At 39.2% G+C, this 14,076-nt stretch overlaps 2 protein-coding genes across 2 annotated transcripts; both read left to right on the top strand.

Annotated features, from left to right (window-relative positions):
• Positions 1-1,416: 1,416 nt before the first annotated feature.
• il17rc (interleukin 17 receptor C) lies at positions 1,417-8,204 on the top strand. Its single transcript, XM_072382117.1, has 15 exons — positions 1,417-1,633; positions 1,970-2,247; positions 2,565-2,799; positions 2,948-3,051; positions 3,151-3,265; positions 3,430-3,474; positions 3,565-3,683; positions 5,061-5,117; positions 5,213-5,270; positions 5,366-5,592; positions 5,929-5,982; positions 6,081-6,132; positions 6,235-6,330; positions 6,580-6,618; positions 6,716-8,204. The coding sequence occupies exons 2-15, from the start codon at positions 2,149-2,151 to the stop codon at positions 7,288-7,290; spliced, it is 1,875 nt and encodes a 624-aa protein (XP_072238218.1). The 5' UTR covers positions 1,417-1,633; positions 1,970-2,148; the 3' UTR covers positions 7,291-8,204.
• Positions 8,205-8,647: 443 nt separating this feature from the next.
• Positions 8,648-12,288, top strand: LOC140303375 (protein disulfide isomerase CRELD1). The gene is made up of 6 exons (XM_072382111.1): positions 8,648-8,760; positions 10,055-10,226; positions 10,320-10,403; positions 11,163-11,258; positions 11,347-11,487; positions 11,582-12,288. The coding sequence occupies exons 2-6, from the start codon at positions 10,055-10,057 to the stop codon at positions 11,809-11,811; spliced, it is 723 nt and encodes a 240-aa protein (XP_072238212.1). The 5' UTR covers positions 8,648-8,760; the 3' UTR covers positions 11,812-12,288.
• Positions 12,289-14,076: the final 1,788 nt, after the last annotated feature.

The following is a 14,076-nucleotide window of genomic DNA, read 5'->3' as shown; positions in this document are numbered from 1 at the left end:
TTCAGAGCTTTGATTGTACACGTTGGGCTGCCAGATGTCATTCAAGAGCAGTGGCTCCCTCTTGTGATGGAGAATAGTATTATAAACACATACACTGAATTATCAGCCTTTTTATTAATTTGCCTATCAGGGCCGAGGGTTCTTATAAAACAGATGTTTTATTTTCTTTGCTTGCGTCGAAAATGAAAGTTCGACCTGATTGAAAATTCAATATTTTAACTTTCACTGCATTTTGGAAAATGTTTTCCACTTATCAGGAAATTAGGTTTATAGTTAAACTTGAACGTGCACTTTTGGGTGATTTATCTAAAAGAGTGAAGGTATTCTGAATTATTTATTCAACAATTATTTATGTCAACAACTCATGGTCAAGCAATACATCATTGCTAGCATTTGCTAAATGCTTCTTGAGAACCAGGTTGGCAACAAAGCCGGGCCTAATGTTGTAGTATGTAGTTGGACTTAAATCATTTAAGATTTTACGAGCCTTCATTTCTGCTCATCATCTCACTGCGTAAAGAATGCAGCAAATTTTAGCCTTAACTCAGAGAGAACCATAAGTGAAAGCTTTGGAAAGTCTCGTCACTGTTTACATAATGAGATGTTTGTATTGCTTACATTTGTTTACATATGTCACGCCTTTCAATATAACTCGTTGCATAATAAATAGTGTAATAAATAGTCTAAAGTCAGGTGCATAAGTGTTTGGACATTCACCGTGTTCACCGAACCTTGGGGAACTTAAGGAATCACGCTAAATGAAGCTGTAACTTTTGAATGTAAAATAAACACCCGTTATGCTTGATTTCATGTTTGGCTGCAGATTGTTTTAACAGTTTAGATCATATCTTCAACCGGATTATAGTAGTCAGTTACTGTAAATGTTGTGGTCACAAATTCATCGGTGCAAATCAGTGTCATTGCCTAATAACAGTGGATACAAGGCTCCAGTAAATTAGCTGTCCACCTAAGTAACTCTGATAGGCCTATTTGAAAGGCACACAATAGGTGGTTCTCTAACTTATTTCCCAAGAGTGGACCTGGTTTTATAACAGATTCAAAATTATGTGGTCAAACCAGTTTAACTCCTGTGTGAGGCGTGTGTTGTTGTGTAGCCTATATCAAAGTCCTCAGGCAGTTCATTGCGTTACTCGTGAGGGCCAAAGGCATGAGAATTCTTTAGAGCGGAGGCAGTAAACTCGTTTGTCAAGACACAGTTTAATTGGAAACTGCAAGACAAGGAAAGGTATCATAGGTGCTCTGTTGCCCACAGAGCACCTATGAAGAGTTAATAGTTGAAATACCACTCCAGGAGAGGGTAAGTGCTGAAGGCGGAGCCTGGTTTTGCTTTTAGAAACTTACCATTGGACTTTAACCCGTAAGGTTTGTGTTGGATACTCTGTAAAGCTTTATTTGAGGCTCAGTCACAGCTTGTACACCTGAAAAGAGAGAGAGAGAGAGAGAGAGTGGGTGTGTGAGGAACAGTGAAGAAAAGGGTGGATCATTTTCCGAGTCAGGACAGTGACGTTCCGTGTCAAAACACTAGTTGGGTACTTTGACAAGGGGCAGAGCGGAGCAACCTGTAGAAATACACGATTTGAAATGGATAACCAAGCACTGATTTCCCAACACAGTAAGTAACATAGCTTTATTCTGTAAAATTCTAAATAAATTACATTTGAAATGTTACTGCTAATGTTAATGTTTAATTAACATATTCCTATATTATCTCAAAGTCATTTGAAATAATTCTATTCACTTGTTTTGCTTGAATGTACTTTAAGAAGGGGCTGTCATACCCCATTATAACTAAGTGGATCTATGAATTTGTAAACCCTAAAGAAAACATTTGTGAAAAGTTATTTTTAGACTGCCTTGTCTGAGGGATTTAGTTCACATTGGATTTGGTCAGATTTTGATTTGATGGAAAAAATAAAAAAATAATTGATGTATATCTTTGCTCCAACAGACCATAGACGAAGGTGAAACCCAGTTTGTCTCAGTTCTCTGCCTGTCATGCCAGTGCACACTTCCTGTCAGCATACCACCAAGTCAATCTTCTACCCAACGGAATGAGAAGGAAGAAAATATTGGACCTGCTTGTCAAGAAAGAAAACTCTTGTAAGACTCCGAAAAAAGTGAAGCAGAATGTTGCCTTCACTCTGGTGTGTTTTACTGGGTCTCTGCGTGTCAGCCAGGGGTTTGGAGAGTTCTGCATATGACAGAAATGACCTTATTTGCTCACAGGTACTGTATGGTGCACAGCTAGAATACACTCAAAACTGCAATCTTTGTGCTGTAGTAAATCAACTACTGTCTGTTGGTAGATAACACTTTTAATTTCCTTTTAGTATTGACATAGCCTGTCCTGATATCTAATTTCCTTTGTCACCGATTAGGTGTTTTATTCTCAAACATTTAATTAAAAGCAGACAGTGAACTAAACTGAAGCCATCAGCCAGCTTGTCACAACACAGGGGTGTTACATGCAGTGGTGAACATTTTCTAGCTCATGCAATGAAATGTACAATAGCATTGCCTCTCCATTTTTGTCTTTTTTTAAGGGTCTTTCTGAATGCACAATGCAAGATGTTATTCCTCTGACAAGTGCAGAGGACACTGCGGATGTTAAACAGCTAAATCCATATTTCACGCTCTGTTGGAAGGACGCAAAAAGATGTGTATTGTGTCTAGTGATAGAGACGGAGCTCTACATTCCTCCTGTTAAAGAAGTGGAAGATGAAGGCCACTCTGGGGCTGAAGAGGAGGATTACAGTGAGGATATGAGGAATGCAAAAGGTAAGCCTATGGTAAACCCAGACCAAACAAGCAGAAACAGTTTTGACATATACCAAATTTGAAATCTGTTTTTTTTAGCCACACTAAACAACGCCCTGCAATTTAATGTGTCTCAGTCCATTCTAATCTGCTTTCTCTGTTGAAACAGCATCTGCAACGGTGTGTTACAAAGCAGCAGTCACCATGCCCACATGCAAGAAGGTGGAGTTCACAGTTAATCATACAGCGCTTACTCACCGAAACCAGGCCAAGGTGCTGTTGATCTCCATGTACTCTATACTGCCCTTAAGTGTGTGTTCACTTCCAGGCACGTCATCTTATTATCTCTGTTTGTGTGTGTGACTTATTCAGATGAACATAACGATAACTCAGCCAGATGGGTTTCCCTTCAGCAGCCGAATACACGTTTATCCTCCTAAAGACTTCGATCTAAACCAAGAAGTCGTTGCACCTTCTTTAGATGACGGTAAAGTTTTGACCACAAAGCATGTGTTGAAAAATTCATATCATTGTAGGTAACAAAGTCAAGAAGTTTGAATATTATAGAACAAAATGATCCCAAATAACAATCCCTTTATGACAGATCAGTAAGTGTTTGGAATTATAACACATATTCCTGTTTGTTTGCAGTGTGTTCTCAGAAGCAGCTGCTGAATTGTGTCACAATGTGTCAAGGTAAGAGTCAGACACACTAACATACACATACACACCATTTTATCTGTGCCATATTTGTCTGTAGGGGCATAAAAATGGTTCTCTTTACAGTACCCACAGTCAGCAGTGTAATAAACTGGAAGACCAGACAGATGGAGTTGCTGTTTGAGGGAAGGAATAACACCCTCCCCTCTATGTGTATCCAGTATGAGGAGAATGGAAGTTGTCAGGTCAGTGTTATCAGCGCTAATCAGTTCAATTACAGGTTATTATTTACCTTTGGTGCCGAGGTGGAAGATGTATTCATATATCATAAGTAAATAAACAAAGACAAACCACCATTACAGTGTTAAGAGTAATGGTAATATTTTTAGATTCTTACTTCAGTACACGTGTTGTCAGTAAATTGTGTCAAAGTGAAAATACTCATTACGAAGAACAGCTATTACTATCAGAATATTACTTGAAGCATTGTATTCACATATTCAACACACAGGCATTTTTTGTCAAAGCTGTTGGTGGAGAAGAGAGTTTTAACATGATCAGTTTATATAATGTTTGTCAGGACAAAGATTTTTGGAGGATATGTTTGTAAAGTTAGATCAGAGATTGCCAACCAATTAATTTGGTGCCTTTCTCAAATAATTTGTTCGAAACAACACACTCAAAACCACATGAACATATGTCCAGCCTTAAGGTCCTTGTTGTTCCCCTATGAGCACAACTTAAAATGAAAAGAAGGTTCAAGGAAAAGTGCCGTAGGACCGTTTAAATAAGTTGAAGTTTAAGTTAAAAATCAGACTTAATTTAAAACACCCAGTGAAGGAATGGAGTCTTGAATGTTTGTCAAAATGACAGAAGGCGTGACTCCCAAAACCAGGAGCCATGAGTAATACACACCATTCTGCCATGTTTTAGTTCAGCGAGTAGAACGATACAATCAGAGACCTGGTGAACACATCATTTTAATGAGCTGACTGTAGTGATATAGGACACCAAGAAGAACTGATTTTAGCACAATTTGCTATCAGTTATGGCCCTGTTGTTATCAGATAAGACAGACATATATTTATGCCTTTCAGTCCTTATTCTTCTTTGTTAATTATCTCTTGTAACAGATTGTTTGTTTCTAATCCTGAAGACCTATTTTTTTCCCTTTCCTATTTATTAAAAGCACAAAGTATTTCAAATATTTCAGGAACACCAATGTGGAAGTCAAGTTGACGGGACTTGAGTAGTACATGCCCTGCCACATACCACATACTCTGCCAGTAAATGATCCTGTGTGTGCGTGTATGTGTGTGTGTGGGTGTGAGTGTGGATGGATCAGTGTCATCATTTCCCATACAAAAACCCAACCAACCAATCCAATAATTGCAACAAGTATAGCCAGTCAGAGGCAGAGAAAGGAAGCCATGCATTATCAGGAAATCTATCAGGAAAAAGAACACAAAAGAATTATATTTATGTGTGTGACCTGCACAATGCTTCTGACAGAGACGCATACAAATCAGACGAAATTTAGAAGCATGTATACTCTTCTGTATGCCTGACACTACACCACTGGCATTCTTTAAAGCTATGGTGTGTTCAATCTTTGTTCACAGAGTTGGAACCAGAAAACTATCCCGTTACATTCTGTGGCCCCATGCATGTGTCTCCAGGTACAGTTGTTTTTATGACTTCTGGCTAATGCACCGACAGTCTTTTTCAGACAGATGCGACCAACATGTTTTTTTGTTTTTTATTTTTCTGATAGGCATGGTATGAGGATGAACAGTCAAGGCGCTCTAAATATTGCCCCTTCAAAAAAACAGGTCTGAATTTTTAATCTTTTTTGATGGCCATCTTTTCCTTTGCACCACACTTGTGAGGGTAGTTTATGTCATGGTTCATATTTTGTTTGTTCTAGATTTTCCACACGACTTACTACAGGTCATGTGGAAAAACGTGTCAGTCCACGTGCGTCTGGGAAAAATTAACGACAAAAGCTCCATGCTGTTGTGGAACTTGTCTGCTCCCTGCAGGCAGGAGGGTGAAGTGTGGCTCTCCTACAAAACTGGGAACTACAGGGGGATAAATAACCTCAGACAGCTGCTGGAAAATGGTACATGGAGACAAAACAGCAAGGGACACTGGGTAAGAACAGCTAATATACTGAGGTTACTTTTCTTTTAGTCCCTCAACAACAAAACATTGTGACTGTATTTTCTCATAAGTAATTTGCTTTCAGAAAAATCCTCTGTCTGCACTGTTTGTCACTTTCAAATGAATTTTGTTCATCACGATATCTTGTCGATATCATATACTTTGTTTGTTAAATATTTGTTAGTCTTTTCTATCCTTCCACATACATTTCCTTGAAATTCAGCTTGAGATATTTGGTGTCTTTAGATTAAGTGTAACATTCTGTAGATTTCCGCCTTATCTGGCTACGCAGCATCTGTGCGTAATTCACAGCTGTCTCTCTTTTAGGAAAACAAAGGTGTGTTTCAAGACATCAATGAACAGTTTTCACAATGTGTGATGGTAAAGTATTTACAAAACTCCTGTCATATATCTATCCATTATATTCCTGCTTTGTTAGTGAACATGGATAACGTCAATATGTACATTCTTTTATCCAGATAAAAGTAAAGGGAATGGAGCATCAGTTTGGTCCAGTCTGTTCTCATGATAGTAAGTATTAAAATGACAGAAGCTGAAGATGTTGGGGGATTATATATTTTCCAAAAATGCAGTAAAGTATGTGTTTATTGAGCCTAATTGTGCTTCTTGCAGCTGGCAGATGGCGCTGGAGCCTTCTGGTTGTGGGTGTAATGCTGTTTGTTTGCGTCACGGCACTCGTGTTTTATTTCCTTCACGACTGCGTCAAGAGTGAGTTGTTTTCTGGTTTTGTCTTCCTTAATGTAAATGTGTTAAAATTCCACAAAAGCATACAGTACAGATGAAACAGAGTGATGTCATTTGTAACCAGGCCCTGATAGAATATGCATTGTTTTCTTGGAATTTGCCTCGGTCACACAAAGGCTTCTGTTGACTCATTCATCATATTTGTGTGAAGACAAATATTGTTTTAGTTTTGAGCTGTCAGCTATATTTACCTGCACTGTTTGATTGTTTTAGAATGGGCGTGGAGCTGGCATCACGGTGGATTTGTGAAGGGTGAGTTTTTTTTTCTTACTCACTTGAAAAAATATGCACCCACACATGAAATCTCAATGATACAAGACATGTCTGACCCATGTTTTTCACTCTTAAGTTGGACGGAAGGGCCTCGTGGTGCTGCTGAGCCCCCCAGATGTGGATGATAGTGTTTCAGAGTCAGTACATCATCTTGGGTCCTACCTCTGCAACCAGGGCTTCAGTGTGTCCGTGGACCAGTGGAGCAGGAAGGAGCAGTGCACTCTGGGACCTCTGCCATGGTTGCACCTGCAGCTGCAGAAGCTCAGCAGCATGGGCGGTCGAGTTTTGCTTGTTTTGAGCCACCGAGCCTTGGATAGAATAGAAGAGTGGACCCGCTTGAACAGAGATGGAGAGGGACCAGAACCACAGAAGATAAAGTCTCCTTACTCTGACCTGTTTACAGCTTCCCTGTTCTACATTAACGCGTACAAACAGCAGAGCAGAGCTGGTGAACATTTTTTTCTGGTGAAATTTGACTCCCAGCCTACACAGTGTCCTGCCAGCGACAGGAGATTACCGGATCTGCTTCACGGGCTGCCTCTGTTCCACCTCCCCGCTCAGACTCAGTCGCTCTTAACTGAGCTGGCTGTCGTAGAGACTGACAAGGGGTTAGGTAGAAGGATGTGGACAGGATGGATGTGGGGCACTTGAGGAAGATGTCGGATAAAGACAATTTTGACACGTTGATGTAAATATTTTTGGGCAAACGTGTGCACGAAACTTTTGAATTGCCCAGAAATGTCAGAAAAAACAACATTCTTGTACAATACACATGAAAGACTCATTTGGACTGGATGGGATGAAGAATACTCTTGAAGAATATTTTTTTTACTTTTGATATTTTTATGGTTAACAAATTTACAACAAGCCGATAATATATCAGTTGTCTGCCTTGCATATGACCCATTCTGTAAAGTACCAGCCGTACAAGCAGGAGGGAAATACGACTCATAAGAACATTTAAACCTAAGACGTCAGCTTTCACTTTAACACTCTAACAAACCACAAAATCATCAGAAAGGGGGGAGTTGATGGTATGCTACATGTAACACTTTCAGTCATTCATGAACTCATGATGAGTGTTCAGGACCAACCTATGACAGCTGTCAACACAATTGTTACCTTCATGGATGCCATTTTGCTGGCTGCATTTGAACACACCACCTTACCACGAAAGTTTGTGGCTTCCTGGTTGTGTTTAGGCAAAAACGCCACATGATCATGAGGGCTAATTTACATTAATTTCACAAGGTGAAATTAATCCCATTTTTTACACTTAGCACGCAGACACTCTCGTGACCATATCATCATGAGAAGAGTAGAAGACTTATGCGTTCATATTTAAGAGAAGATATAAAAACGTTTATATCATTCATGCAGTGATGTCACTTGTGCTTTGCAGCCAGTTCTTTTCTGCTTGTATGTTCAATCATAAACTGAAGCAACAGGGAAGTGAACATTTTGGCAAACATTATCAGACATTAATAAATCATCTTTGTTGTGAACAAAGTAAGCAAACTTGTGAGGCTTTATTGAAGATGTGTCGAGTGACTGTGTATGAGATTTTTTTTAAAAAGGGGAACAATAGGGATGTTTTTTACTGTTAAGAATACCTTTTTAAGTCATTCATGTAAGTTTGTGACATAGAGTAGCTGCATAAGAATGAGATCACGCAGCTTACAAGGATCGGTTTGCACTTAGTTTAGCCTTTTTGATGGGGTTTTGTGCCCTTAAATTATAGAATGGAGTAATTTTATGTAGGCCACAAAACATTTCACCTAAAACCCAGCCGACATAGCATATCATACAGTTTACGCCTGTCTAAAAATAAATGTTCTCGCGCCATTTGATTGGTACTGTCAGGAGAAGCCGGTGGATCTCATTGGTGCGATGTAATGTCAGTTTTCAGAGCACGCGGAAGTGCTTGTTAAGGATTTCTCTACAGTCCGGAGGGGCGGCGTTAAATAGTTAACACAAGGCTCCGCTCGCTCGGGATGTTTTAGTCACGGTTTGTACTCAAACATAATAGAGGCCGATCAGGTGTCACACGCGTCTCGGTCGGATTCAACTGCGTATAAACTCGACAAAGACGACTTGGTTTTACAAGCCAGCAACACGGAGGTAAGTAATACTCACAAGTTTATCTTTGGAGTTTATTTTTAAATCCACTCTGCAGCTGCCGTGTAAACTGTTTCAGTGTCAAGTTCACTGTGAGTTTTTTTTTCTGTCCTTTTTTTTGTTGAGAATATTAAATGCTCAAGCAACACAGAAACTGCGCCTCGACATATTGAACCCCAGCTGGAGAAAGCTTTAACATTTAACATAATTGGTATTAAAGATTAAAAATAAATAAATAAATAAAATACCGATTTTTCAATTCAGTAAAAGTAGCAGAGATATAGTTCGTGTATCCTACTCTGTTGCAATAGAAAGTCAGTTAAAGGTTTTACTTAAATAATAATAAAATATCTTAATTAATGGGCCGTCAGTTTCATATGAATCAGTATTGAATAGTTGATGGTAGAAGTGGAGCTAACTGTTCTGAGGTAGTTTATTAACAATGTATACATCACATTTGTTACAATACATTAACATATACTTGAAACATTTTTTTTTATATGTAAAGCTTTATTATGGTGAAGTAAATGCAGCTGTCCGATTAATAGTGGGGAAACGCGATCATTTCCTCTTGAATATAGTGAAATGACAAGCCTTTATAAGGGCATGCAGTTTAAATAAGCCAATAGAAATGAGTAGACAATCAGATCTCACCTGTCACTTTGTGCAGAGAATAAAATGATATGCTGTATTTAAAGAATATCATAGGATATTTACTGAAGTATGTATCAATCAGCAGTGACATTAAAATCACTGCAGGTAAAGTAATGAACACTGATCGTCCTGTTCCGATGCAGGATTCTGCTGGGAAAGCCTGCATCCTGAATGTCAGTTAAACACACCCCTTCCAATCCCCATGCCCTAAATATGGCAGCTCCTTACAGTCGCAGCCTCGCCAGCATGACAGCAGATGAGCCCTTAAAAGCCACTGAGGAAGAGCACAGAAAATGCATCAAAGAGTCTGAGTCTTTCACCCAGCTTCCACATTCCAAAGATAACAATCTGATGGAAGCAAACCCAGTCCAGTCCACAGAGACCCCAGCCTGCAACCCACAGGGCCCAAAGGACCTGTTCCTCACGCCCTGGTACCACACAGCCCAGGACACCATAAGCTGCTGTGCTGCTGCTTTGTTGTAGTCTGAGGGGTCTTTGGAAAGCTTGAGGAGGAGATAAGCAGGTGGTCGTAAGATGATGGATGATTGGTTTTAATTTTGAAAATCACTTGCATACATGCATGTGTTGTGTTCCTAGTTTTCAGTTAAACTTAACTGCATTGACGGCTTCATCCTCTGGTCAGATGGGAGTGAGGAGCCTTCACAGAAGCCTGCTGCAGTGTGCGTTATTGTGGGGTCTGTTGGCTGTTCACGTGCGTGGCTGTCCAGATGCCTGCAGCAAGTGTTCAAGGTCAGAGAAGGACCAGTGTGAAGAATGCAGAGCTGGATGGACTCTCCATAATAAAACATGTGTAGGTACTGTACTCAGGGTTTCACACATAAGCCAAGAAATCATCGTATGTACATAGGATAAAACATTAAATGTGCACATGTTTTGATTTGTTTCAGACATCGACGAGTGTGGCACCGAGCTGGATAACTGTTCTCCAAACGGTTACTGCTTTAACACAGAAGGGTCCTTTGAGTGCAGAGGTCAGTGCCACAGAGAAGTTATAATAGTTTTAAAATGTTGACTTCTGTTTTTTTGGTCGTCTCTGGAACTGTCTTTTGTTTTATTTGCACATTTACAGTCATTTAAAAAAAAAATAAAAATAAAAAATCCACTGTATCTAAACTGATTATGTAGAAATTAAAAAAATAAATAAATAAAAAAGAGTAATTGAAATAAGAATGAGCCTAGTCTGTGTGAAAAAATTGTGAACCAAACAGCTCCAAGTCTGAAAATAGATCAACTGTGGTAAATAAAGAGAGAGAAGGAACAAATTCTCAAATTTGGGAATGTGAAACTTTCAATATTGGCCTGATAAATGGCTTCAACAATAAGTTTTCAATATTTATAGTTAGTGACTAGTTGTTTCATCAAAAGTTATGAGAACTGGATCGCAAGAAAAAGTGAAAACTGACAGAAATGAATAAAATAAGAGAGAGATATGAAAAATACATCTGAAATGTATCAATATTATACCAGTGAATAATGTAGTTAGCTAATTCATCGCAACAGAAATAACACATATTTCCTTTAAATTGAGTATTTTTGGCTTCTCTTTGATTTTTCATATATAATTTCCTCTCGTGTGGGCTCATATGTGAAGGAGCCAAAAGAAGTAACCCAAATGCATTTTTCATTGGTTTTGAAAATGAAACGTTACCTCCTGTCTGATCTTATCGGCTGATATTTAGTTATTTGCAGCGCGGTTGTAAATGGGAATGTAATGGTTACTGTTTTCTCAGGCTGTGATGTTGCCTGTGTGGGCTGTATGGGTGGTGGACCGGCTCGCTGCAGGAAATGTGCTTCTGGATACAGACTGACAGGGTCCAAATGCTTGGGTAATTACAGATTTTAAAAACAAAGCCCCACTTTGGGTGTTATTTAGATATCGCATGCGTCAGTCTCCTTTGCTTTTCCTTTGTTCAGACATAGATGAATGTAGTGACCGGGTACTTGCCTGTCACGGCCTGGACGACATTTGTATCAACACAGAGGGTTCTTTTCGCTGTGACTGTGCAGAAGGCTTCATCCGCAAGAACAGTGTTTGTGTGAGGAAGCGAGTGCCCAGTCAGTACCATCTCATTCGATCATTCGTGTAAAAGCTTGAACACACAAACCAACTCAGAAAAAATAAACCAGCCTCTTTCATCTCCTCCTGCAGGTGTTCAGGAGAAAGGTTTGTTTGAGGACATCCAGGATGATGAAGTGGAGGTGCTGCAGCAGATGTTTTTTGGGGTGGTGCTCTGTGCTCTGGCCACACTTGCGGCCAAGGGAGATCTGGTCTACACATCTGTGTTCATAGGAGCAGCTGCAGCCATGGCAGGTCACTGGCTCTCTGACAGAAGCGACCGTTTGATAGGCAGCTTCCTGAAGGGACATAAAGACTCTTAACTGTCACACGCAGGCAAACTGCTGAGTAAGGACTTAAGGTCCTGTGTAAGTATTTGATTTTGAAAGTTAGGTCAGAAGCTGCAGAGTAGAGCTGTGAGTCTTCAGGTATAATGTGCTTCGATGCGATTCAACACCAGTTCTTGAGGTCACGATTCAGTTCAAAATCACCTCTTGAATCAGAACAATTCATAATTCAGTACCAAAGAATACCCATTTCAGTAAACCGGAAAGCAGAGGAAAGGAAGTACATGTGGTTTGCAGGTGTTATATTCAAAAAGGATTATTTGTAAACAAGGCCTCCTTCCTTATCATGTGATAACTGTATTTGGCTCAATTGTTTCTATCAAAAATCTAAGCCTTCAACTCTGCCGTATGAGCATAGGTCTTGAGATAAAACAAGCGATGGATGTCTGTCTTTTTTTTAATGAATATTCACTCTTTGCTGGAAGTTTGGTAACATGCAATATCCAGTTTCACCATTAGATGTCACTCAATTCTACACAATCCTGCTTTATATCAGAATTGATGTTTATGTGCATTGTTACATAACATTATTTTCCTGGTACAACGCATCAATCAACATTTTGAAGTTGTTCCACATGTACATGTATTTCAGAACACAAATGCTCAAATAAGTATTGCACACCCTGTTATAACACACTTCCAACTTTGGAGTCCTTAAGCTTGTAACTCAAGGTGACAGTCGGCGTTATTAATGCAGTCAGTCTTTATGTAGCGTCAGTCCTTGTTAGTAAATGTAAAGATCCAAGACTCAATGAAAGCATGCAGACAAGTGTCAGTTAAGAAGAAAGTTCTGAAGGATGAACAGATTTTAAATTAGAGTCGAAAAATGACTAACAAAGACAGAAAGAAAGTCACCTTTATTTGATGGATATAAACAAGCTGGCCAACAATCAATAATATTATTCTGATACAGCACATACAATAGCAAACTGGGGCACTGAGGACAGCCTCCTATTGTTGAAAGAAAACCCAAAACTGAACATTACAGAGTATCCATGCTTCAGAACTTACTCAGTCTCTCTTGTTTTCTGTAGCGACTTTCTTTGATAAAGTTTTTTAAATAGATTCATCTCTTTCACATGATTAACACACACACGCACGCACGCTCACACACACACACTCGTTAAACAAAAAATTGCAGTTATGCACACACACTCAACTCTCTTTTTTGAGTACATTTACACCAGCAACCCCAAAAACATGCTGCACTCACAAAACTGCACAGGCTGTCTACTAAGGGGACACAGTAAGTGAGACACACATCACTCTCAAACACAACATCACACCGTCACAATGCACGATGCAGATGCAGGTAATGTATGAGGAATGACGCTTCGTGGTAGATTAGCTCACGTTCACACAAATGATCATTCAGCATGCTGGACACACATTGAATTTGTTCCTAAAGTCTTTACTGTACAGCTCAGAACGTTTACTTGTACAAACAGTACAGTCTCAAACTGGCATATTTGATAAGCTGAAACCATAGAAAAAAATAAATAAAAATAAAGCTTAAACTTGAAATAAAAAACGAGGAATAAAAAAAGTAAAAATGCAGTATTTGCTCTGTCAAACAAAAATATTTCTGGCATTGGTCACAGTGATTTATCAAATCCAAAGATTTCAGCGACAAACACAAAAAGAAAAACAACCTGTTCACAGCGATAAGGAGAAAATGTATGCTAGGCTTTTCATACTTCTTTAGAAGGCCTTTTAAAAATGAATCTACCGGCTTTTCTACACAGCTGCTTCTAGGCACAGATGAAGCCTTGCCTTCCATGACTCCCAGCTCTGAGTCTGATGTCACTAATTCACAAAATAAGCCTCTGCCTCTAAGCCTTGTTTTTTTTTTTTTTTGACACAATAGTAGAGAAATCGCTCTGCATAGAGAACAGGATCCATACATCATCACCTTCAGTTGGCACGTAATGTAAAAACCAGCATGCATGGGCACAATTAAAATGTTCCATGTTGTCTACCATGCAAATCATATATGCTATATCATGGTAGGAAAACTCCCTACTTCAAGTATTCAGTAGATAAGGACCTGAAAATGGAGGATTCGTACTCCACCCCCTGATGGTGAAGTGAGAGGATTTTTTGCTCCTCTGTCTGTTTGCATTATCTTCCCCTTTTTTTAAAGAAAATAAAAAATCCAAATCAGGATCTTAACCTCAACATTTGTAAACACAAACAGCAAAGTCTTACAGAACCTGTCGATTCTTCGTCAATGACGGGAGC

The sequence above is a fragment of the Leuresthes tenuis genome, unplaced genomic scaffold, assembly GCF_036924035.1.
Source record: "Leuresthes tenuis unplaced genomic scaffold, fLeuTen1.0.hap1 SCAF_3, whole genome shotgun sequence".
Classification (NCBI taxonomy): domain Eukaryota; kingdom Metazoa; phylum Chordata; class Actinopteri; order Atheriniformes; family Atherinopsidae; genus Leuresthes; species Leuresthes tenuis.
Note: the sequence above shows the minus strand (reverse complement) of the source record. Positions and strands in the feature narration are given on the sequence as shown.

What these genes read in the sequence shown, in the direction of transcription:
- il17rc (XM_072382117.1), top strand. Translation starts at nt 2,149, where the DNA reads ATGTTGCCTTCACTCTGGTGTGTTTTACTGGGTCTCTGCGTGTCAGCC. An exon ending in TTGCCCCTTCAAAAAAACAG is followed by an intron (nt 5,271 to 5,365) that starts GTCTGAATTTTT and finishes TGTTTGTTCTAG; the next exon opens with ATTTTCCACACGACTTACTA. An exon ending in AAAACAGCAAGGGACACTGG is followed by an intron (nt 5,593 to 5,928) that starts GTAAGAACAGCT and finishes TCTCTCTTTTAG; the next exon opens with GAAAACAAAGGTGTGTTTCA.
- LOC140303375 (XM_072382111.1), top strand. Translation starts at nt 10,055, where the DNA reads ATGGGAGTGAGGAGCCTTCACAGAAGCCTGCTGCAGTGTGCGTTATTG. An exon ending in CCATAATAAAACATGTGTAG is followed by an intron (nt 10,227 to 10,319) that starts GTACTGTACTCA and finishes GATTTGTTTCAG; the next exon opens with ACATCGACGAGTGTGGCACC. An exon ending in GACAGGGTCCAAATGCTTGG is followed by an intron (nt 11,259 to 11,346) that starts GTAATTACAGAT and finishes TCCTTTGTTCAG; the next exon opens with ACATAGATGAATGTAGTGAC.